Source organism: Lissotriton vulgaris, chromosome 7, assembly GCF_964263255.1.
Source record: "Lissotriton vulgaris chromosome 7, aLisVul1.2, whole genome shotgun sequence".
Classification (NCBI taxonomy): domain Eukaryota; kingdom Metazoa; phylum Chordata; class Amphibia; order Caudata; family Salamandridae; genus Lissotriton; species Lissotriton vulgaris.
Window position 1 is genome coordinate 1,154,469,048 of NC_141695.1, and position 23,629 is coordinate 1,154,492,676.

General features: G+C 43.2%; 1 protein-coding gene across 1 annotated transcript in view; it reads right to left on the reverse strand.

Annotated features, from left to right (window-relative positions):
• Positions 1–7,808: 7,808 nt before the first annotated feature.
• Positions 7,809–23,629, reverse strand: part of PDE6A (phosphodiesterase 6A) — a 300,863-nt gene continuing 285,042 nt past the window's right edge. The window contains exon 22 of the mRNA XM_086928871.1: positions 7,809–9,047. Within this exon, the coding sequence (XP_086784997.1) occupies positions 8,971–9,047 (77 nt within the window). The 3' untranslated portion in view covers positions 7,809–8,970. The remainder of the gene's footprint in view (positions 9,048–23,629) is intronic.

Sequence of the window (23,629 nt, forward strand, 5' to 3'; positions counted from 1 at the left end):
TGCTTCGGCCCACCCTTTCCTGTACATGGCGGCTGAGCCAGCTGTTTAAAATAAAACGATAATAAAAATAATTACATTTTTTAGTTGATGGCTCTGAGCCAGTGGGGTGACGCTCCTCCGCCATTGCTGAGGAGCCACGCCTGCCAGTGAGACATTTAGGATTGCACGGCTCTAGAGAAGAGTAATAACTGTTGGCTCAGGGAGCAGGTGATTTCCCACCCTCATTCTACAGGAGTTGCTTACGGTTGGACCAGGTGGCAGGAGAGCTACCTGAGATGAAGGGGAATCATTTATCGTTGGTCCAGATAGTAAGAAAGCAGTTTGTTTAGTGCTGGCTGATGGGGAGCATTTTCTTTGCCCACATTGCAGCAGAGTAGTTTACAGTTGGAAACAAACTTTGAAGATATGTGTTGTAGCAACTTATAAGCCGTTTCTGCGTTATCTGCCAATTTGTTTAAGCCTGTTATATTTCTGCATCACATAGAAAAATGTGATCATAGCATTGCAATTGTGTTGCCTATGATGCTAACACAAAAATAAAGTGCTTGATAGTTACCCTATTGTTTCTAGCTGATAGGACTACCTTAAAGATTAAAAAAGAAACACTCTTTAAAAAATAACCTAACCGAAAAGAAATTTGAATAGGTGATATTTAATATCACTCCTGACGAGAATCAAGTTCAGTGCATGTGAAAAAAATACTTGTGAGGTAAACAATTAATTTGAGGTTGTAAAACACAACTAACTGTCGGAGGCAGTATATGTCTGCTGCCGGGTGCCATGGGGAGTATTTATTGCATTTCTGTAAAGTTTTCATGGACAACATTTGGATACTGTTGAACAGAGGCTTTCTAGCATCTCAGGTGGGATAACATAGTTTTGAAGAGAGCACTGGAAAAGCAGGCTGCTGAGATTCCTTACTGACTGTGAGCTAGTGTGAAGCCTGTGACGCCTCACCCTGGTCATGGAGTGTGAAATATGTTGAGGCTACAGAGTGATCCTTCCATGAGTTTCACTCACGGTGAGGCCATTGTTGTGCCTCTGTGGTGAATGTAGGTCTGAGTATTGATGGAGAGGCTAGATTTTCAAAAGCAACAATCAGACATGGCACAGACATTGAAGTAGGACTATAATTGGACAGTGACGATGGAGCAGACAAGAAGTATAGAAACAAACAGCATAAGCATTAAGTCACGAAACAGACGTTTTGTAGTAATAACATAAGCAGAGCTATCTTTGGGCTAGGACCTACTAGATAATCAGCCCTGTAGACATTTATCAAATGCCAATATTTTTATTCAATATTGAATATCAATTTACTCCATCAAATTCAGATTATTTTTCAGAGCATGAGTTATATCAAGCATGATTTCAGTGATACAGGTGCACTCCATCAAATGAGGACTGATTATGCATATTGTGATATTAGAAACCCTTGTGTCAATGTGTTATAGGATGTGAGACGCATGTGTTCTCCATTGCATGCCGGATGTTGTGTGTTTTGAAATATGAGATACCTAGGTGTCATGGTATTATATGGTTTAAGCTGTAAAAAAAGAGTAGAAACAATATGTGGCCCATATCTTACAGGACTTTACAAAATAATCGATGCCAAGTTTATGCCAACCCTAACCTTCGGTTTATTGATAGTCAAAGGCTGTATCTCAGCACGGCTGGACAAAGCTCAAACCCGATGCTATGGGTGCTCGTTCCATCTGCCAAATGCCAATCCGTTGTCCCAAATAGGATTGGGATGTGGTCTATACAAACAGTTATGTCGAAGACACAGTTCCTGGGCTACTATATCAAACTCAAGTCTGCCCCAAAGGGATATCTTAAAAAATTGATTTGGCTAGGCATTCAAGATCACAGGTGGAAATCCAACGTGAGGAGCTCAATAAAACTTTTGGGTGGACCAAAATCTTACACCAAAGCTAACCTAAAACATTTTAGCTAAAAATGCAAAAATAATATCGGAAGAGGGCAGGCAGGAACTTGCATGAATGGCTCATGTGGATCTATGCATGTCTCTCTACCAAGATCTGGGAAAAGCCTCATATCTTCTCAGTGGTCTTTAGAAAAACAATTATGAGGCTCAGATGCGGACTAATGCTACTGCAAACATACAAATTTGGGCACCTAAAATGCTCCTCTGATCATATTTGCCAAGTGCGCAAATTTAAGCAGGAATCTCTGATGCACAATTTTTGTGTTTGCCCTTGTCTAAAAAATCTACAGTGCTACTTGTTAAAGCCGATATTCCGTTGTTTGGGCATATATATAAATGTAATCAGGTGATCACTGCATGCTTGGGTGGTGTCGATGTACAGCTTTCAGCTAGGTGTGTGAAATTCCTTAGAAAAGTCCTTAAGTTACTGAATCAAAGCCCTTCGGACAGCTCAAAGGGCAGTCTTTATGCCATAACCGGACTCTAGCCAGAGAATAACCCATAAAGCCTGCTGTTATTGCACTGTGTACTTTATTAATCATCCCTCAGCCTTATCACAACACCTTGGCTAGGAATAGTACGGATTATCTGCTTTTAGCCTGGGATGAGGGCCTGGCAGACCTGATAGGCCCCTCGACATTTTATAATGTATACTTTGAACTTGGCTTGTATCGTAAGCCCAATGATACTGCACAATCAGCAAATAGCCACCTGCACAAGCTATAATTACCTAAGCGTCTGGTTCAACGAAGGAGCAATACCAGGTGCCCATCTCAAACACCTCAGAACAAGGGGAGCGGGGTTATCGATTGCTTGAAACGCATAAACCACCAGCTACATAGCCCAACAGCTGACTCAATACTATACATCCTGCGAACCAAGCTAGTACCTGCCCTGAACTATGGCCACCTAGCGTTCCCAGGAAAACTCGGGTCGTGCCTATCGAACTTCCAAACAGCAGCTTACAAAAAGATCTTTGCCTATCCTCAGCATTCAAGGAGGGCCAGGAGGAGGCTGGAGCTGGGACTGACAAGTCCAGGCCTCTCCTGCCTAGGTGACCTAATAAAATATTACATCAGAAACATGCATGGACCAGCCCCATCACTAAAAGCTCAACTCAAAATAATTTTTGATGAAGAAGGATTTTGAAGGCACTCACAGTTACTCCTAGCAATCAGCGTTCTGAAGATTGAAACAACAAACTTGGCCAACCCGAACATTCCCCTGCCAACATGCAAAAAAGGCAGTGAATGCTCAAGTTATTCAAGCCTCATTCGAAAGAGACATTGAAAGATGCCAACACAGGCCACTCTGCACAGCTCTGGATGCCTCCTACATCCTTGGGAAAGCCCATCCACACTTCAAGTACTCACTGTCTCCCTAGGTTCAAAAGAAAATCACCTACATGAGGCTACTAGCACTGCCCATCGCCAACTTTAATCCACACTGGGCACGCAGGGACAGACTGTCTTCCTGCAGGTTATGGTACTACCACCTCGAGTCCTGGCTGCACTTGCTGTGCTGCTGCCCCCACCTTGCCAATGACCGACGTTGCCCCCTAATTCCTCTTTGTAAATGTAAATGTCATGGTACTTATAGAGCGCACTGTCACCAGACAGTCACCTTGCGGTGTCGCCTATTCGGCTTCCTGGCGCTGATACTCTTACCGCTGTGGAACCCCTCCTGGCTTTCCCTGTGAAGTGTCCACTCCTGGGCACCCCCAGGGTGAAGCCAGGCATCCTTAGCGCTGTTGGGGCCGGTGTGGAGGCTAAGCAAGCTATTGCCCAGAGTTGCAGCGTGGGGCCCGTGATTAGAATAGGCACTAGGCGAGAATTAACAGGTCCGAGGAAATTGTGCCCGAGACCCCGCCGAGGCGGGAATCGAACCCTGGTCCCTGGCCAGAACTCTGCATCAGGGTCTGCCACTCTAACCATTGAGCCACACTCATCCACCGTATCTTTTTCCCGAGGCAATGGCCTCAGACTCAGCAGGGAGGCATCTGATGTATGCTGTTTTGGCAATACCCCACAGTCTCTTGCAAAACTAGGGAAATTCATTGACATATTTTGAGCTGCATTGCCTGTAGAACAGTCCACCTGGCAGAACACGACCAGGACCAGCGAGACTCCCGGGTAAGAGGACACAAGTATTGAATTACTGAGCCTTTCAAAGGAAAAAATCTTTTAAAATGGCAAATTTGAAGAATCTCCATATTATGCTTTTGTACGGTTTATTTATGTTACTATCCAACTATTTTTTTAAAGATAAATACATGTCATGATTTTAATCAATTGAACATAAATACATTTGTACTTTCAGTACTGCACAACGCACTTTAAAAATGATCACACCTTGTTCCCAACAGTGTGAGCCAGAGGTAGAATTCCCTTTGTTATTACACTCAGCATCTTTAGACTTGGGCGGGTACTTCTAGCCTGATGAAAGTGTTCGGATCACTCTGTCATCTGGTTGTTCAGACGTCGGGACTGGTACTCTGGCGACTTTAGTTCTTAGACCCAAATGTTACCCTAGGTGTACTGGCATCAAAGGTGCTATGGTGCTATTTGTCTAAATTTTCTTTCTTTTGTATATTTTTAAGTTCAGCAATTTCATCAGGCTTGGGATAATTTTAAAGCACATTAAATATTATGTTTTAATTTTGTCCATTGACTCCTTGGCAGAGCTGTAACATATATACAAAATGAAGGGTCCGAGGGATAAGTTTAAAGACCGAAACAGATTCAATCCCTCTAATTCTGATACTCACAAAACACTGTAGTGATTAATTCATACCTGTTTCTTTTTCACCTTCACACTGGTTTTAAGCAGGAAATCAAATTAGAGATTGTAAAAAGAGGATTATCTACATACTTGATCTCTGTTGTCTATCCTATTTTAAATCACACTTTTTTCATTTTCCTTGCACTGCACTTAAGAAATATTTCAGATAAAAATATCAAAAGAAATAGTCCCTTCTTTATCTGTTTTCTTTTTGTGAGAACCGCACAAGAGGATACAACTCATTCTTTCTGTTCCCCTCTGGGATCGAGGAGGGATGGGAGAGAGTTGTTTGGAATCCCAGATGATGACACTGGACACTTGAATGTGTAATGATGGGACACCAGCTATCCCGAGGTGGATCTTGTTAACCCCCTTTTGTATATTGATTACTTTCTCTGCATCTTTTTGTTCTTTTCGACATACCTAACACAAGTCAGCACTTTAGGCTGTTGGTGTCTTCAGAATTGTTTCTAGAGGCACGTTGTTTCTCAGTTCACGGATTCCTTTGTGTTTTGTGAGAGCTGTAACATATCATGATTTTACACTAATGGGAAAGGATGTAATGACTAAAGAATTTGGGGCAGATTTACAATTACTGGCGCATTCCCAGGGATGCGCCAGTTATTGTGCGCTGCAGCTCCGCCACCCATGGTGCGGCGCACCATGGGGCAAAAACGGCACAGATGCGTGACGCATCTGTGCCGTAAAGGTGGCGCATTGCTGGAGTTGCGTCGCAAGCGCGACGCAGTTCCAGCAAGGCTCGGGGGTGCCCTATCTGTCCAATGCTGCGTCAAGCCTTATGCCTGCTTCAAGCAGGTGCAGGGTTTTGACGCAGCATTGGCCTAAAAGTGATTGAGTGAAATCTTGTAGATTTCCCTCAGCCACTTTTGCGAGGCGCACCTGCCCCGGAACGCCCACCCTGCGCCGGAACGCCCACATGTGGCGCAGGGCTTTACAACGTGACACATCTGCCTAGATGCGTCCCGTTGTAAATGGGTCGCAGGGATGCGCCACGTTTACGCCGCCGTTGCGTGACGCAACAGCGGCTTAAACGTGGCGCAAGTCCGACACAAATCTGTCCCCTGATTTGGATTTTGGTGGACGGGTTACTTTCAGCTTTATGGTTTTGGGCATTGAAGTCTCCGTCCCTGCGGGAGAGCAGCCATCTGTCATTCACAGGCATAGATTCCACCCTTTCCCATTCATCACATGTAGGAGTGGATGCAAGCATGTGTGTGTTGGTGCCTTGTTCTCGGTAATGAGACCCCTCACCATGCTAACCTCCCCTACTGTGGCATCCCAGGCTCTTGCTGCACGTCGCTGACCCCGTTAAAAGTAAAGATGCTGCATTTGTTCCCCCGTGAAATGGATCTACAAGCCAAGCAGGCCAGGGTTCTTGTTCCCCTGTGAAGTTGATCCAAATATCAGAGTCAAACACGAGCAAGAGAAATGTACTTACAGTGGACAGTTATCTGCTGTATGACATTAAAACTGGCCCTATCGTCAGGCCCTTAACAACATTAATGCCAAAAACATGGATTGATTTGTGAACAATGAGCTTTAAAAACATGAAGGCAATGCATGTCAGTGATTTATTCGTCTCTTATTTCAAGTTTTACTTAATCTTGCCTCCCTCAAGAGTTAGCTAATTAATCATGTTGTTTCTTTCTTTTTTTTCTGTGAATACTTTGAGCAGTGCACGTGTTTATGAGGGGCTTTGATTGAGAGCACTGAAGCTAAAGCAAAATGCCTATCAGCGGGTTGGCCTCTCTGCAGAGACACCCACAACAATGGCCATTTATTCCAGTTGTAATTGCGATTCTTTGAAAATGTGTGTAAAGGGGGTGCACCAATAACAAAATATTTACAGGGCAAAAGTAAATACACTGCTTAAATGTGAGCGAGTGCAGTGTATGTTTGGAAGTGTTTAAGTGAGGTAGATGCAAGCAAGTGCATTAGGGGAAGAGTGAAAAGAAGGTGCTGAAGAGGAAAGAGAGGTGGTTGAAGATGTGCAGATGGACCAGATGTGCAGAGAAAAGGACATATATATCTAACATAAAACTGAAGGCCAAAACTCCTTCCACAGGCCTCAATACTATTGAAATTTCAGAATTGAAACATTTTGAAGGGTAATTATTTATAACAAATCCTTGTTGTTACTCATTTATGTTAACCCCGTCGATGTGGCGGCTATTCCGCCGCAGCGCTAAGGGGGTGGGGCGGCCGCGCGACGGTTCCGTGCTTGTGACGGAACCGCTCCATCACGGCTTGCGGGTGAGCTGTGCTTGTGACGGAACGGTTCCGTCACGAACCCGCCCGCCCATTAAAACGTCAGCGCAGGCGCAGAATTCGCGCCGCACAGGCGCGGCGAGCGGGCCGTGACGGAACCGTTCCATCACAAGCATAGCTCACCCGAGGCTTGTGACGGAACGGTTCCGTCACAAGCATGCAAGGGGTTAAACAGCTTTGACAAAGCCAACCATACTGACAGGCTTTAGATGTTAGTCAGTTGTTGTGTTATATATCTTTATGCAATTATATCCCAGAGAGAAACCAAAATACCGGTCAGGTAGGATACTATAGAAATCACAGAAATGTTGTTTATGTGTTCCCTTTTAGAGAGTCAACACATTTTTTCATCCCACTTAAAGACCTGTCTTCACATATTTGTATACGACTGATTGGGATCAGCAGCTGTGGGTCCTTCCTGAAACCTGTTTAGAGAATTTTCTTCCAAAGTTTATGCCCCATGCAGTTCAATACACTGTGCAAGCATTCACTTTAAAAGGGTGAAGTTGTAGCGTTGTACAATTTCCACATTACAGTGACTGATGAACATATTAATACAGTAAGACACAGGGCAGTTTTTATGTGTTTAATATTTCAAAACTATACATTAACATTGCTTTATATTAAATTAATTTGCTTTAAAATGCACCATTTGCCAATCTTGGTTTCAATTTTTTTCTCTGGAGGAGGCTGCAGCCTGGACCCCACATTTGTCCATTAAGCTTGCTGCTCACTACATAAAGGTTATACCAAACTTTTACACCTCACCAATTTCAAATGTCGCCAGCCGTCACTGATCCTCCCTATCCTTCTGCTCTGCAGCCGCCTAGCTCTTCGTCTCCATCCTTAGTCAAATGTATATTAAATAGTATATATAAAATATCTTTAATAATGACATACGATGTACGGTCAGCATATTGTCTAGTTATCACCAATCAGCGTTAACACCGCCCTATTTAACCCTTCTATAGCCTGAAAATGTTCTAATAAACCATCATCTATCATAGAGCTTTCTGATAGAAATGCCTCACTCATAAATACATACAAAAGTGCACTATGCTGTGTGTCATGGCAATCAGCATTCTAGTATCATGCCCCATTGAATATTTGTGGTTTCCAGACATAATAAACACATCTGTATGCCATAGCATGTATTGGCATCTTGGCATGAAGTGTTAATGAGTACCTTTATACATAAGACACAAAAGAACATAATCTTGTGTCATGAAACCAGAAATGACTATGAATTTGTAACATTGTACATTCCTATATGTGTTCGGAAATGCCTTATATGTGTCTCTGGCTTTCCGAACGTGGAGTAGGTTTGTGCGTGTTATGACGTATGATGCCTTTGGTTGTGATGACATGTTAGTTGTCAGTGTCTTGCATGACACTTGAGATAAGTGTGGGTATCATGGCATTTTGGATAGCTGCCTCTGTTATAACCTATGCATTACCTATGTGTTGTGATATGTAGGACATTTTACTGTGTCGCCTCTATCTATCATAAAATATGCCTTGTGTTTTCTGAAGTGAAGGATACATGAATACCATGTTTGGAATAACATATGAGCTACCTATTTGCGTAAAGAAAAGCAACATACCTCTTTATTTCTTGAAATGCATGATACTTTTGTTCATGTCATGATATGTAGAAAGAATGTGTGTTATCGAAAGCTAGTTACCTTTGTGTGTCATGACATGTGGGACACAGGCGAGCGCCATGGCATGCCAGATGTTTGTGTCATCCATAATTATGACTCATGGTTTCAGAAAAAGCATGAATGTTCATGAAAAAATTCAGGCCATTTTTATTCAGTGCCCACCTCCATCACTAAGTAAATAAGTCTTTAAATTATCCTGCTAGTTGACTAGTCTTGTTCCCTGATGAGGCAAAGTGCGAACAGAGGCTGAGGGACAAACTCTTTACACAGAACAAATATTTACATATTTTACAAGATACAGCAGCTTTTAGACTGAGGAGCATCTGCCGCAATGCATGGGTTTCCTCCATTTTCTTGTCCGGTACCTGTAGAAAAAAAGATGCAATACACTTATTTATTTTAAAGAACGAGTCGAAGGAAAATTAGCACTGTGGATTCAAAACATACAAACTGTGTTACTATGCTATTCTGTGGAAGCAACAACCCTGCACACACACGACCTGCTGCCAGTACAATCCACCTTCTATGGAGGACAGAGTTGTCTCCCTCTTCAACCTCCACACTCACCATGGCCTATCTCTTATACTCCCTTTCTGGAGTGACAAACAAGACCTCTAAACAAAGGGGTACGTATGGAGGGATGGATCACTGTCTCTATGACAACAGGGTACCAACTTTCCGATCTTAGAGGCATATTATCAATAGACGGCGATAAATATTGCAAAGTTCGCTTAGCGCTTTTTTATTTATCGCCGTCTATTGCTGGAATTTATCGCCCGTTTAGCGCGTTATTAACAACGTGTATCACCAAGGCGATAAAAATTCCAGCGATAGCGTCTTTATCGAGGGGATATCGCTGGAAATCCAGGGAAATGACTACATAGATGGCGAAAACGTTGTTAATAGGCCAAGGTGCACTTACCCTTATGATCCACCTGCCATAGGATAACTAGGGTAAGTCAGCATTTTATCAGACGTTTGCTTTTGGCGAAAAACGCGTTTTTTGCAAAAAACTAAGGTCTGATAAAATGCTGTGGGCCGCCTTGTAAATATCGTGATGTGCCCTTAGCGATATTTTACATGTCTTTCTGTGTGAGGTACACCCAGTGACGCTCACTTTGCATCTCATTAGAGCTGCAAAGCGAGGTGCCGGAAAAACGGCTGCTAACATGCGCTAATGCATGTTAGCACCGCCTTGTAAATAGGGAGAAAATATTAACGCCGCTTTTTTGGCTTTTAAAGCCAAAAAAGCGGAGATAAGGCTTTTGATGATATGCCCGAGATTCTTCGGGTACAGTTTGTGTTTGCCAAATTGGTTCAATTCGAGCTAACTTTTCTGTTTTTTCAGCAAGGCTCTAAAGATGGGCTGGAAAACTTGTTTAAACAAGCATTGGCAAAATCAAAAGGTCTAGTATCTGTGACCTATTGGCTATGTCAATGGTTTTTAACCTCGCTACCCAGCATCCTTGATGCTGTTTGACAGGGTTTAACATTGAAAAAAATTTAAACAGTCTTTATTGTTAGCCCCATATCATTTTGTAGGTGAACACGCCATGCATGAGCGCAACTTCAAAATAACGTGTTTTCCTCTCTTTTTATTTACTGATGCAAGTTCAATTGGTAGCTGAACAGAAAATCAAGTGCTATTTTAATTATTTAAGCGAGAGGATGGGTAGAGTGTGTAAACCACACAGAGGAGGGAAGAGAACAGGCAAAGCAACACAGAAGTAGCCGAAAGCCAAAGGATTAGGGATGCGGGAGAGGCTGGAAAGGACCACGCAGGGCTTGTGTGGAGGGAGTGACACCGATGGGACATGAAGGAAAGGGGTGAAGCACACGGGCAAGCTCATTAGGGATGGGGTGGGGAGAACCACTCGTGATTCGCGACAGGCAGTGAAAGGGAAGAGACGTACACAAGGGAGATAGCCGGAAAACAGGCACTTTCACACTGGCCTTAGGTAAAAAAAAAACACACTTGTGCTCGAAAAGCAAGCAGTGGAAGCAAAGATGCCTGGTAGGTAAAGAAGCAATACTTCATGGAAGGGACAACCTACAAGACTTACTAGCTGGGGCAAGAATAAGATGTGGGCAAATAAGAGTTACACAGAAAGCCAACCAATGGTAAGCAATGGGACGGCCCCAAGCCCCTTTCTGTTCTTGGTAAGCCACAATATGCTTCTCAAAAGAAAGTGCATGCTCTGTCTAGTAGGCTCGACCTAAAAAGGTTTAGCATATGCTATCAACGCTTGAAATAGGGCCTACTTCTTTGGGTCAGACTGATGCAAACCGTTGACGGTGCCACAGCATGCGGAAAGAGGCCGTTGCACTGGTTGGAAATTAAAAGGAAAAAATCTGGATTTCTGTACAGATGTTTGTGCATTGAAAAACACAGCAAAAACAATAGGGCACGTCTGAGCTTACCTCTGGAAATTGGTTGCAAAGGTTTTCCAGAAATGTGAACACATGTTGTAATGAATTGATGCCTGTGTACAGCTTTATAAACCTCGAGTTTTAAAATAGAGATATAGAAAGGGGAACCATGGAGCAACGTCAAAGGGCATACAGGGAGGCTGTTAAAAGCACAAGACTTTCCTATGAGTGTATGAGAGGATATGAATGGTGGGAAAGGGCATCAGCATGCAGCCAGAGTGCTCATGTTTTGTGTGCAAGGTCACATCACAGCTTTGGCACTGCAGAGAACTGAAATATACCTCATTGCTCAGAAATAAAATACACCTCATTGCAGGGGCAAATGATGGGGCTGTCAAGCATTCCAGCAGTATTGTATTGTAAGGGGTGCTTATAGAGCGCACTGACACCATGGGTTTCCTGGCGCTGGTTGGACATAGAGAGGACAGAGGGACTAACCAGATTGAGGAAAAAGCCAAGTTTTTAAGGACTTACGAAAAAGTATCGGAGAATTAGAGGTTTTAAGAGAAAGACGAAAAGAGTTCCAGAGCTTGGGGGCCAGGTGTGCGAATCTCCGGCCTCCGGATCTGCAGAGCTTGTAGGGGGGGACAGTCAAGAAGTGAAGATGAGAGGATCTCAGATTCCGGGATGGGCAGTAGGGTCTAATAAGAGATTTCACAAAGGCGGGACAGGGCAATTTAAAATTAAGGCAGCCGATCTTGAAGGCCGCCCTTGCGGTGACAGGGAGCCAGTGGAGTTTGGCAAGGAGGGGCCTGGCGGATTGCCACTTCGGGATCCCTAGGGCCAATCTCGCCGCTTGATTTTGAATCACTTGCAGTCTAGCCACCGATGTTTTGGGCAGACCGTGATAAATCGCATTAGAAAAATCTAAGCGGGAGAGGACGAGGGCCATGATGACCTGCAGGAGGGCATCAGGTGTGAAGAGGGATGCCACTTTCCTGATCCTGCGCAGCTGGTAGATACAGGACGAGACCACCGTCCCCGCCTGTGGCCCAAGGGATAAACCGGAGTCAATTGTGACCCCTAGACTCTTCACCGAGGCCATAGGGGTGGGAGAAGGACCAAGTTCCGCCGGCCAGAATTGTGGCCCCCAGGAGGTGGCGCTCCTACCGGGAAGGAGGAGCTCCGTCTTACCGGGGTTCAATTTTAGCTGGTTGTGGCCCATCCACTGGAGAATGTGGGACATGACTGCCTGGAAGTTGGGAATAGCAGAAGAGGAGGTGAGAGGAAAGATGAGTTGCAGGTCGTCCGCGTAATTAAACACGGTGACGTCCCACTGCCTCAAAGAAAGAAGAAGGGGGCGAAGATAGAGATTGAAAAGAAGAGGGGATAAGGAAGAACCCTGGGGGACCCCGCAGGGCGAGTGCTCCCTAGGAGCCCTGAAAGTGCACAGGCTGAGGGTCTGAGACCTGCCGGTCAGGAAGGATTTGACCCAGGCCAGCGCCAGGCCCTGGATGCCAGCCTGCTCGACACGGTGGAAAAGGATGTTATGATCCACCGTGTCGAAGGCGGCCGACAGATCTAATAATACCAAGGCCTGGGGGGACCCTTGTCAACCCCGTCTCTCAAGGCATCCAGCACGGCCAAGATCACTGTCTCCGTAGAGTGGCCCGTAGAGTGGCCGGGTCTGAAGCCAGCCTGGTTGGTCTCGAGAAAGTTGGAGCTCTCGATAAACTGTGAGAGACAGGTAGTGACGTGGGCCTCCAGGATTTTAGAAAAGAAAGGTATAAGGGAAATAGGACGGTAATTCGCTGGGACAGCGGGATCGGCCCCTGGCTTCTTCAAAAGGGGCACCAGCACGGCTTCCTTGAAGGAGCCAGGCACCGTACCGGAAGAAAGAGAAGAGTTTAACAGGGGGAGAATGCAGTCGGGTAAGGAGTGGCAGATGTCCCGAAGTATGGACGGGGGGCAGCAGTCGTCTGGGGATCCGGACTTGATACGAGTGGCAAGAGTGGCCAGAAAAATGGGGTCTAGGAGAGGGAATTGTGTGAACGAAAAGGTATTGTGAGGAGGGGAAACAGAACCAGCGCCAGGAGAAGTAACTGGAATGGTGTCCTTAATCAATACAATTTTTTCGATAAAATAGGTGCTAAGAGTATTACATGCTTCCTGTGTGGGGGCCTGGGTAGGGAGCGTCCTGGGGTTGGAAGTAAATTCATTGAGGACTTTGAAAATTTCTTTAGATTGACAGGGGGCAGATACAATTTTTCCTGAGGCGTAGGCTTTTTTTGCTGTGAGAATGGCAAGTTTGTACCTATTGCGGGCGACCACATAGGCATCTCTACTTAGGGGGTGGTAGTCTCTCCTCCACTTGCGCTCAAGTTGGCGAAGTTCCAAGTGGAGGGATTTGAGATGGGGGGTAAACCATTTGTGGGAATTACTGTGCCGGGATTGAGGGAACTTAGTTAGGGGGGCAAAGATGTCACTGGCTGTCGTAAGCCAGTCTGCTACCAACCCATAAAGCTTATCGATACCGGTGTCATTAGGTAACAAGGGACGAGTTTGAAGCAGATGGGCTAGCAGTTTGGGGGAGTCGACAGCCTTCCACTTGCGGGCCATTCCGCCCTCCCGCGGGGGGACCCTGATCTGGCCAGTACAAAGCATACTGTTTCATGCACCCCAGTGGATATATGTGTAACTAACTTTCCCTTGGCCCTCAGGTGGGGTTGAAAAATGGGTGCCGGTTGTAGATATGGCAGGTGAATTCATCACATGGGGGTTTTATTATTTATTAATATCAGGGCAGAAAGACAAACGGTTACATAGTACATTCTAGGTAAGACAATGTGAATTGTCGACAAAGCAGAATGCAAACTTTTAATCAAGATTTTATGTTTGAGACCATGGGTCAATCAACCCATCAGTAATCTTCGACAGCTTAAGTGGGAAGGGTACGTCAGATATAAAAGCATGTGTTTTTACAGGAGCAACAAGTCCTGGGGGTGGGCATAACTCATACCCGTGCAAGCAAGTCCAGAGCTGCTTACGTGAGTATGTACATTTAAGCCATCATGGTGGGTAACTTTTACCATCTCATTCTGTCTTCTACCTCCTGAAGCAAGAACTGATCCCTAATTCTGTTTCTAATTGTTGCATGTTCCTGCTTTCTCCCTTCATCACAGTTTTTCCATCTTTCTCTTTCTTTTTTACCCCATAGCAGATTTGCTCTAGCTATAGCTCGCCAAAAACCTTTCCATGTCAGAACTGTATTGCAAACTGCCGCACTCATGTGTTATGTCACCAGTGATGTCCTAAGTGATGTAATCAAATATGTAATTTGAGATAATATTAGTGACGCCATCAACTATGTAATTTGAGATATTATTAGTGATGCCATCAATTATGTAATTTGAGATGTTATCAATTATGTCATAGTTCATGTCATGAGTGATGTAATATGTAAGGTAATAAGCAGTGCATAGTGGGGGTTTAGGTTATAGTTAGCTCAGTAGAATATAACTGGTGAATTTCAGTGTTTTCTTAGTTTAAAATTGTACTTTTAACTCCCATTGTCACGTAACCATAACTTCACTTTAAAATTTGTGTTTTTTCAGTGAATGTCTAAGGTATATTAACATAACGCAGGATGTTATTACCAGACCTAAGTATACATTCCCTTTAAATGTAAAGTAAGATCTTATTACCCTACTAACCTATAATGACACTTAAACCTTTGTTTTCTTCAATTACTATCTAGTTTTTTTAACATAAAGTATGCTCTTACTACAACACCTAAATATAACGTCACTGGCCTCAGGCAGACAATCTCTGCCCCCAACCCCACTGAGGTGGCCAGCCATCCCCAACCACTTCCACATGCACAACCAGCCAATGATATTGTTCATCACAATATAATGAAATGGGGTGTAATTAAACATAATGCAGGCCTGCTGGTTTTCTCCCATGTCTGTATATAAAAAAGGCAGACCTATTGGCTTTACAAAGGGGTCACCACATCATTACACACAAGGCAAACTGACTGGATTTGTAAAGGGGTCACCACATCATTATCTACAAGGCATGCCTATTTGCTTTGTAAAGGGGTGATCACATCATTTTCCAAGACAAACCTATTGGATTTCTCAAAGGGTGACCACATCAATATCCAACGCAATTCTACTGTTTTTTTTAAAAAAACTTTAGTTTATCCGTTTTTGGTGTTAGGCAGTACAGCAACACAAATAGGGGAATATGTAATTGGCTCTGTAGTCAATCAGTTAGGAACATAACAGAAAAAGAAGTATCCGAATACTCCAAATAAAGGAGCAGCAAGAAACAATAATATGTTGGAGCATTGAACAGCGAATCTAGGCAAATTTGCAACAGGTGCAATTATCAACAATGAAGTGTAAGACACAGATATGACAATGGACAGTCTTAAAAATCGTTATCATAGTCATCTTTCGAAGCAAGGTATAGTGCACAGGGTTCTCAACTGTCTCGTGGATGGGCTTGAGGGTGCTCTGCATAATTCTCAATCCATTCCCCAGATAATGTAGCGTCTTTCCGAAAATAAGCGGCATTAGGAGGTGAGCCCTTCATCCAACCACAGGCCAGCTGTTTTTGTTGCCAATAGAAGCCGCACTCCCACCAGCAGCCTGACCGGCTTCGGAATATGCTTAGATTAGCCCAGCAGTGTTGTCAGTGGTGCACAGTCGATTGTAGTTTGTACTATCTCTGTTATGCTATGGAATATTTCATCCCAGTGATATCGGATTATTGGTCAGTCCAATGGAAGGTGATAGAAGCCAGCGGGCGTACATGGGTACTGCACTGATTCTTCTGGGTCTATTCTAAGTAAGCACTGTGGCAAACAAAATAGCCTATTTCAAGTGAAGTCAAAGAACTTTTTTTGGATGCAAAAAGCACCCATATAAGTAGCATACGTGCCATGACAATAAAAACATAGGCTAACAGTGGTTCAGGTAAAAAAAGAATGTAGCAGCAGTTTAAATAGATATCAAAAACAGTATTAGCAGCTGTTGGAAATGGCTCTTTTGCAGGGTAGTTCCCAAACGTATTGCTTCTTCCTCCTATTTGTCCTGGCCTATTTCCGTTGGCTTTAGGACTCTGGACAGTTTACAACTACTAATCAGTGCTAAAGTGTATATGCTTTCTGTGTAAATTGTGATTCTGATTGGTTATCCATGATTGGCATGCTTGATTTACTGGTAAGTCCCTAGTAAAGTGCACTGAGTGTGCCAGGGCCTATAAATCAAATGCTACTACTGGGGTCACAGCATTGGTTGTGCCACCTACATGAGTAGCCCTGTAAAGGTATCTCAGACCTGCCACTGCAGTGTCTGCAAGCTACGTTTTAGACCGCCATGTCGACCTGGCAAGTGCACCCATTTGCCAGGCCCTAACCTTCCCTTTTCTTACATGTAAGGCACCTCTAAAGTAGGCCAAAGGTACCCCCATGGATAGGGGCCAGTGTATATGAAAGGTAGGACATGTACTGGTGTGTGTGATATGTCCTGTTTTTCACTACTGAAGGCTATCTGTCTCATAGACTAACATGGGAGTTGCTTTGTAACATCTTACAAGTCTAAATCTCCATTGGAACAAGATAGCGAAATGGAGCTTAGGCTCTCTGAACTCAGAATTTAATAACACATATTTTGGTAAAGAGAGTTTTCAAATCGTGTGTTTGAAATTGCTACTTTTAGAAAGTACTACATAAGAAACAAATTACCTAAGCCTCTAGTGACTTCACAAAACGTATTCATATGAAGTAAGATGAACGAAAACTAATAGGTTTACCTTAGCAGTAATTTCTGCCTTTTATTTCATTATTTTTTAAATTAATATCTTTGATAACAAAAAGAACACATAGTCAACTCAACGAAATACCACATTAGTACTTACACAGTGAAAATGAACTACGTGAAAATGTGTTTTAACATACAATTAGAAATAAACTCCTAATAATCAAATATCAATACAAACAAATGAAATGTCACAAAGAACAATCAATATATACACAATACGAAATACAAAGTTGTCATCCACAATGATAAATTAGACAACTAACACCCATCTATTTGATTTATCCCAGAAGTGTGGGCAACAACTTGTCTTTCATTTTCAGTACATCGGAGGGATTACTAGATAAAAAAGGATGAAGCTCATTCATTTATAAATAAATAAAAGGGGAGCCAACGCACACCTCTGTCTCATACCTTGGCAGATATCTATGTCGCCAGAAACCTCTCACTGCATACAAATTCTAACCCTAGCTTTCATTAATTTGTGCAAGTATACAAGAAAGTGCATAAGTGCTGCATCCAGGCCTCGTGAAATAAGCATTTGCCATAATTTGGAGCAATTAACGCAATCAAATGCTGAGGTCACATTTATCAATGCCAGGTAAATGGGAGTTTGTTAAGCTACAGTATATTTGCCCAGAACTAAATTAAGATTTATTCATTGCTCAACAGTCCCAACTTTGTCCTAAACCCAAACTGGCGGGGTACACAACTGACTCAGCTTGAGTCCCTTCCTTGATTCTGTTGTAAATTACCCTCCCGAGAATTTTGGCCATAGAATCAATTAATAAAATGGGCCTATAACGTCCAGGGAGAAACTGAACCCCTTTTTTAAAAAGGGTACAATATAGCCAATTGATAAACACAAATGGAGCATTTTATGTCTATAGTTAATAAATATGAGTTTTATTTGGGTGCAGCCATATGTCCTAACATCCAGGCCTATATCTTGAGCTATATCTATCATCCATTTCTCCAAGGCTCTATGCTAAATTCTTGTACAGGTCTCCATGTACAGTGTGTACAACTTGGAGACCTAGCCCCTTTGGTGAGGTTTTTTAATTAGTGGGGTAAGTGGGATAACTCAGGTGGTGTTTTGGGGAAGGCAGGCCAAGCAGTTGATGCTAAATGCCACCGGCACATATAGTCGAAGACTTCAAGCAGTGTAGTGTCTCTCTGTCTATTGGCTTTGTCAAGGAGCCACCACATCATTATATAAAGACAAACCAACTGGTTTTCTCAAAGAGTGACCTCATCAATTTAAAAGGCTTTATCAAGGGACCACCATATCATAATACAAAACAAGCCTACAAGCTTTGACAAGGGATCAACACACATACATATAAAGTAAAACCTATTGGCTCTGTCAACATAATCTATCATATTTCTGTTACGCATGTTTTCTTGACATTCTTCTGGGAATATGCAGTCCATGCTACTTGTTATTCGAGGATTCTTCCTAGGATTTAGTCTGCGCATATTGTACAAAGTTGCTCTGAATACATAACAACATAGTGTAGTATTTTTCTCTAGTTTTGTCATATAAACTGTGCCCTGATCCCTTGGGGGCCAGAGAGAGGATTCTGGCAAAGAGGACTGTTATGGAACGACTGCAGTGCCTGACATGCTGCCCTTCATAAACTAAGTTTACACTCATGATGCAAACCACCTAATACATACACCAGATATGAAGTCATAGTCCAATCATAGAGATTGTAAATATATTTATGTGCTCACACAGTAAGTGTAGGCATAGCCAGATAGCTAATTTGCCATGGTTTGGGTTTTTGTCCTATGCACCCTGTTAGTAATGCTAATTACTTTGTTTAGTTGCATCTGCCTAATGATCGCAGCACATTTGCTTCATAATATACCACAATAGTTTCAATAAATGTATACTGTAAGCTTTCTTTGTGTCTTTCTTGTATTTACCACGGGCAGGTTAGGAGATCAGGTGAGGCACTGTGAGCTAGCCAGTATTTAGGCTGACAGGTACTGACACTCTAGAGAGATTCAGTCTCTACATTCTGACGTCCTGTTGTGCTAACACACAGTTTTGCTTTGCCAGCAGAATCCATGCAAAAACCTCCCCAGCCCAGAAGACATAACCCTGCCAACTATCCAACACTCCCAACAATGCCCCCATCAAAGATATTTACCATCAGCCAGAGAAGGTGATAAATATTTGTTTAAACTCCCTGAAATCGGGGGATACCTGCACAAAAGGGTCTGGCATTTCAGATAGACATTTTTGCAACAGGTTATTCCCCATTCCGGGGGCTTGTGATCCCTAGTATCTCATTGGGAAACTACAGTTTGGAATGGTTAATGCGGTTCACAGTATTTCACCGCAGAGATTAGGGAGATCGTGTAATGAGGGCTTTGGTGTGCATTTTGCAATTGCAGCTGAAGTGACAAGTGGAGAAAAATTACCTTCATGGACGGGGCAGCTTATTATTATAATAAAAATCACTGAACAGTGAATACCAGTCTGCAGCCGAAGGAGAATTAATGAACATGGTACTAAAAGTCCACGGGAGCGAGAGGGGCAGGCCTCAAATTCAAACCAAGTCTGTTTTTGAGAACCTTGTCCAATAGTAAACGTACCTATCGACCGTACGCATAGCATCAGTGGCGCTGGACGCATCTCACCTGGGTGAGCTGCTCCATTCATAGCTACACTCCTGGGTCTGTACTGCACCTCCTGGTCTCAAACACCAACTACTGTGTTCTGCACTTAACACAATATATTGCAAATACTCTGTACGGCAGCCAACTGCACCCACTGGTCTCGGTGACCTATTACAGCTTCCTGTGAACCCTGAGGCTTTGAGTCAGATTCTGAGACCTTGTGGGTCTATAGTTACAATAACAACTCCTAAGACTGGAGGTTAGACCCTCAAAGTTCAAGATGTGGTGATAGCTCAGGCAACATTGAGTTGACCAGTTGAACCCAACCATTTCACATGCTTTGTTGAGGCACAGCTAATCTTGATACTGGACTGAGACCTCTAGAGTAGGCAGGTAGGGTACCCCGACGCCAAAATCCATGCACAGGCCACTGCCTTTAAGTTAACAAGTAGTGCCATCAGTTAGACCTGGCAGGGAATCAAATAGGTTGATGACTCTTTCCTAATCATTCCTCACCATGTGTAGCAAAATCTAATTTCTTCATGCATTGCTCAGGTATTGTCTAACTACTGCAGCTACCTCGATGATAAGCTGCCAAACGCATCACCTGTGGAAGTCCACCTTATTCAAAATCAAGCGACATGCCTCTAATGTACTCTGAAACTCCATGATCACTCATGCACTGACATCCCTACCTTGTCTCCTCTTTAAATAAAGATCAAGGTGAAAAAATCTCTTTTTCATCCACACTGCTCTTAATGGGCACCTATCAGATTTAGGGGCATATTTATTCATAAATCACACGTGATAAGGAAAGGACAGGAATGTGCTGTTCTTAGCATTGTTTTGACTGTGCTTTCCTGTAATTTCCCCGCGCTGGCGCACAAGTTGCTGGCTAGCTCCAACGCAGGCACACTTGGACCATGGTGCACAGGGTGTCTGCGGTGTTGGCAGGATCGTTTTTGTAAAGGAAGGGGCACCTTCATCCTCAGAGGCGTTTTCCTCTCTCTAAATGTGCTGCAAAACAACAAGGAAAAATAAAGACAATTCTCCTCGTTGTGCCTCTGGTGAGGGGGTGTACAATTCTGACGTATTCCCAGGTCTACCACTTCTAATAATTCTAGGAATTCATCAGAGTACATGTGTGGATGTGTGAGAACACCCATGCTCCACCTACGTAATGGAAGGCAGCAACTTGCGCTGCCTTGTGTTACACTAGATTTACCAAACTATGCAGGGCCATACAGGCTGTAGGTTTTGTGCCGCTGTGCGTCGCCTTGCGTGGTGCAAGCCAATGCAAAAGCTAAGATAAATATGCCCCGCAGGAATTATTTAAAGTTTGGCAGATGTGGGGTATTCACCAAAAAGAAGGGGATGTCCATCCCCCCCCCCAATTTAGCATGTATAGGACCACCATGCCATCTAAACAACATGGACGCATTTGGTGGCTGACAAAAAGTTTGTTCTGTGCTGTACAACCAGAAGCCCTTTGTCGGTCAATCAAACTCTAATAACCATTCTGGTGACACATTAAAAGACATTTGTTGGCAGATCCTCCCACATTAAAGGCTCCTCATTGTAGAACTCTCTACAATTATACCTAAACTGGAAAATAACCATCTTGGATTCAGAAAGTCTTTAAAAACGTTCCTTTTCAATGTGGTAGTCTAGTCTCGGAGATTATTCACACCGAACAAGATGATAGCCTGCCAGAAGATCAGCTATGGCCTCTGGGCCATAAAAATATAAATGAACCTAAGAAAGCTGTAATCAAATGTATGTAGGAGTGAGATTAGTAAACACTATGCCTTCGCTTGTTAAATAACTGAGCCTTACATTAATTACCCGAACCAAAAATGCCCTAAGATTGCCAGATGATGATTTGCATTGCTTCACACAAATCCAAAATAAAATAAATGTATACAAACGTGTTTTTCTCTGAATCTAGTGCCGTAGAAATACAGATTTGTTTTACCTTTTATGTGTTTAGGTATAAAGCTTTTATTATATATTTATAGACAGACTGTTTTTTTTTGGTGGCTATTTCTGCCATTAGTACTTTAGACAAACTGCTGCTGTCACGCATGTAATTCTTTATAATGTTGCCAAAGAAGTACCTCATCCCTTAAACAGGCATGTCGAATTTACCCAGCGTGTAGCCTCTTTTGAATTAACTAACAGTCTCCAAGAAGTCAGGTAACCCCCTGCATGTACTATCCTATTCGGCGAACATCGTTTACGACGCGGTTTTTACACCGCAGTGCCTTTACCCTTTACCCCGCAGCTATTACAACGCAAGTCGTTACTGGATGGCACTGTGGGATAAGGAATCTTGCTATTTTATATTCCAACACCTTCCCTACTGTTACGGGGACTGGTGTTGGAATATAAAATTATAAGATTCCTAAATCCACGCCCTACAACGCAAGTCGTTGTAACGACTTGCGTTGTAAGACTTGCGTGGTAAAGGCATGCGTTGTTACAACATGCGTTGTAACAACGTACATCCGCCATACTCCGAGTCTAATATTAGGCATTGTCAATTGCACTTTACCTTAAAATCTGTTGAAGGGTTTGCATTCAAGATTGTGCTACACTTTGATCCTGAAGCAACTTACAAGTTCATGATTGTATTATTGAGGCCAACATTAAGTTGTGATGTGATATATAGTTGAACCCTTTATCATTTACTCATACTATGTCATTAATTTTCCCACAGATCCTTGTATCTTTTGTGTTACCTCTATACCACAAATTTGACATTTGTCCATGTGTCCTTTCATCACACATGCTTACTCAATCTCTTGGCTCCAAGGTAGTCATCGGAATTTTCTAAATGTCCTGTACTGGCACTTATATCACAGACACGCCAATTGTAGGCCTGGTCGTAAAATTCCGCTCCAATTGTGGAATTTGCAGAGATTTACCCACTCCGCGTAGCGTGCGGAGTTCTGAAAAAGTCAGCAGAGTGGAGTTTTTCCTCGCTTGAGTACAAGCGAGAAAAATCTTACTTCAGAGATTCCTCAATGGGTGCGGTCGTGGATGGCCGCTTCCTCTCGCGTTGAGAAACCTTCCGTTCATGTTGATCAAGCTACTGCTCAAGTAGAACATCTACTAGAGAAGCAGAAAGAAGCAGCGGCCTCTTGTGCTGCACAAGGTGCAGTTTGTGCTGATTTTACAGCACGGGACAAACACCGGGTGCTAAAAATCAGCATGAACGGCGTAACGTACCGCACTCTTCTGCTTGAGGAACTCCGAGAAGAGTGGCAGAGTTTTTTGGTCACTACGTGGAACTCTGCGAACTCTGCCCAGGCCTAGCCACTTGCTGCCTACCTATGCTCTCTTTCTATAATTATTGAAGTGATCACAGGCACTTTCCCTTAGTTTCCTTAACTCTTCCTTCCAACGATTGAACTCACATGTTCAATAATGTGTGCTATTGTGTTTTCAACAAATAATATTTAATTCAAATTGTGCCCCACCCCTCATGCAACGGACTTCTCGTATGTGTGCATTGTGTCATCTTAACATGAATTCATACCTTGTCCTTCCTTTACTATTTACCAAAATAACAGATAGAGGCACTTTCCCTTTAGACTTTACAGTATTTTCTACTTTCTTTCTCCCTCTCTCCCTCCTTCCCTTGATCTCCTTCTCCCTCTATTTATGCTTTCATACTGAAGTGATTTTGTACTGCAATTTATGCAGTTGCTTTCAAGAAGCGGAAATTATTTTGGTTAACACGCGCATTCCTTGTGATATTTTAAATTTGAAATAAACTACAACGATCGGTGGTGATGGTTATGTTGCTGCCAATATAAAAAATCGAATACAGTGGCTGTGTTTCTTTTATTTCTGGATAGGCTAACCGAGTTCTTTAACTCCAGGTTTTATCTTCCAGGAGAGTACCTGTGTATGAGTGTTTCTGGTTGGTCTGGTGTGGATGATAGGATAAAGGTGTTCGATCACCCACTCACCTCAACAGGAGCAGCCTCCGAAAATGTGAGTAAATACCAGTTTTCCGAGCATGCAAGGGGAACATGACAATCGCATGAATATTTTTCATGCGCTGAAAGCATCACCAACAGGTGAAAGGAAAGCACACACCTTTTAGGAGA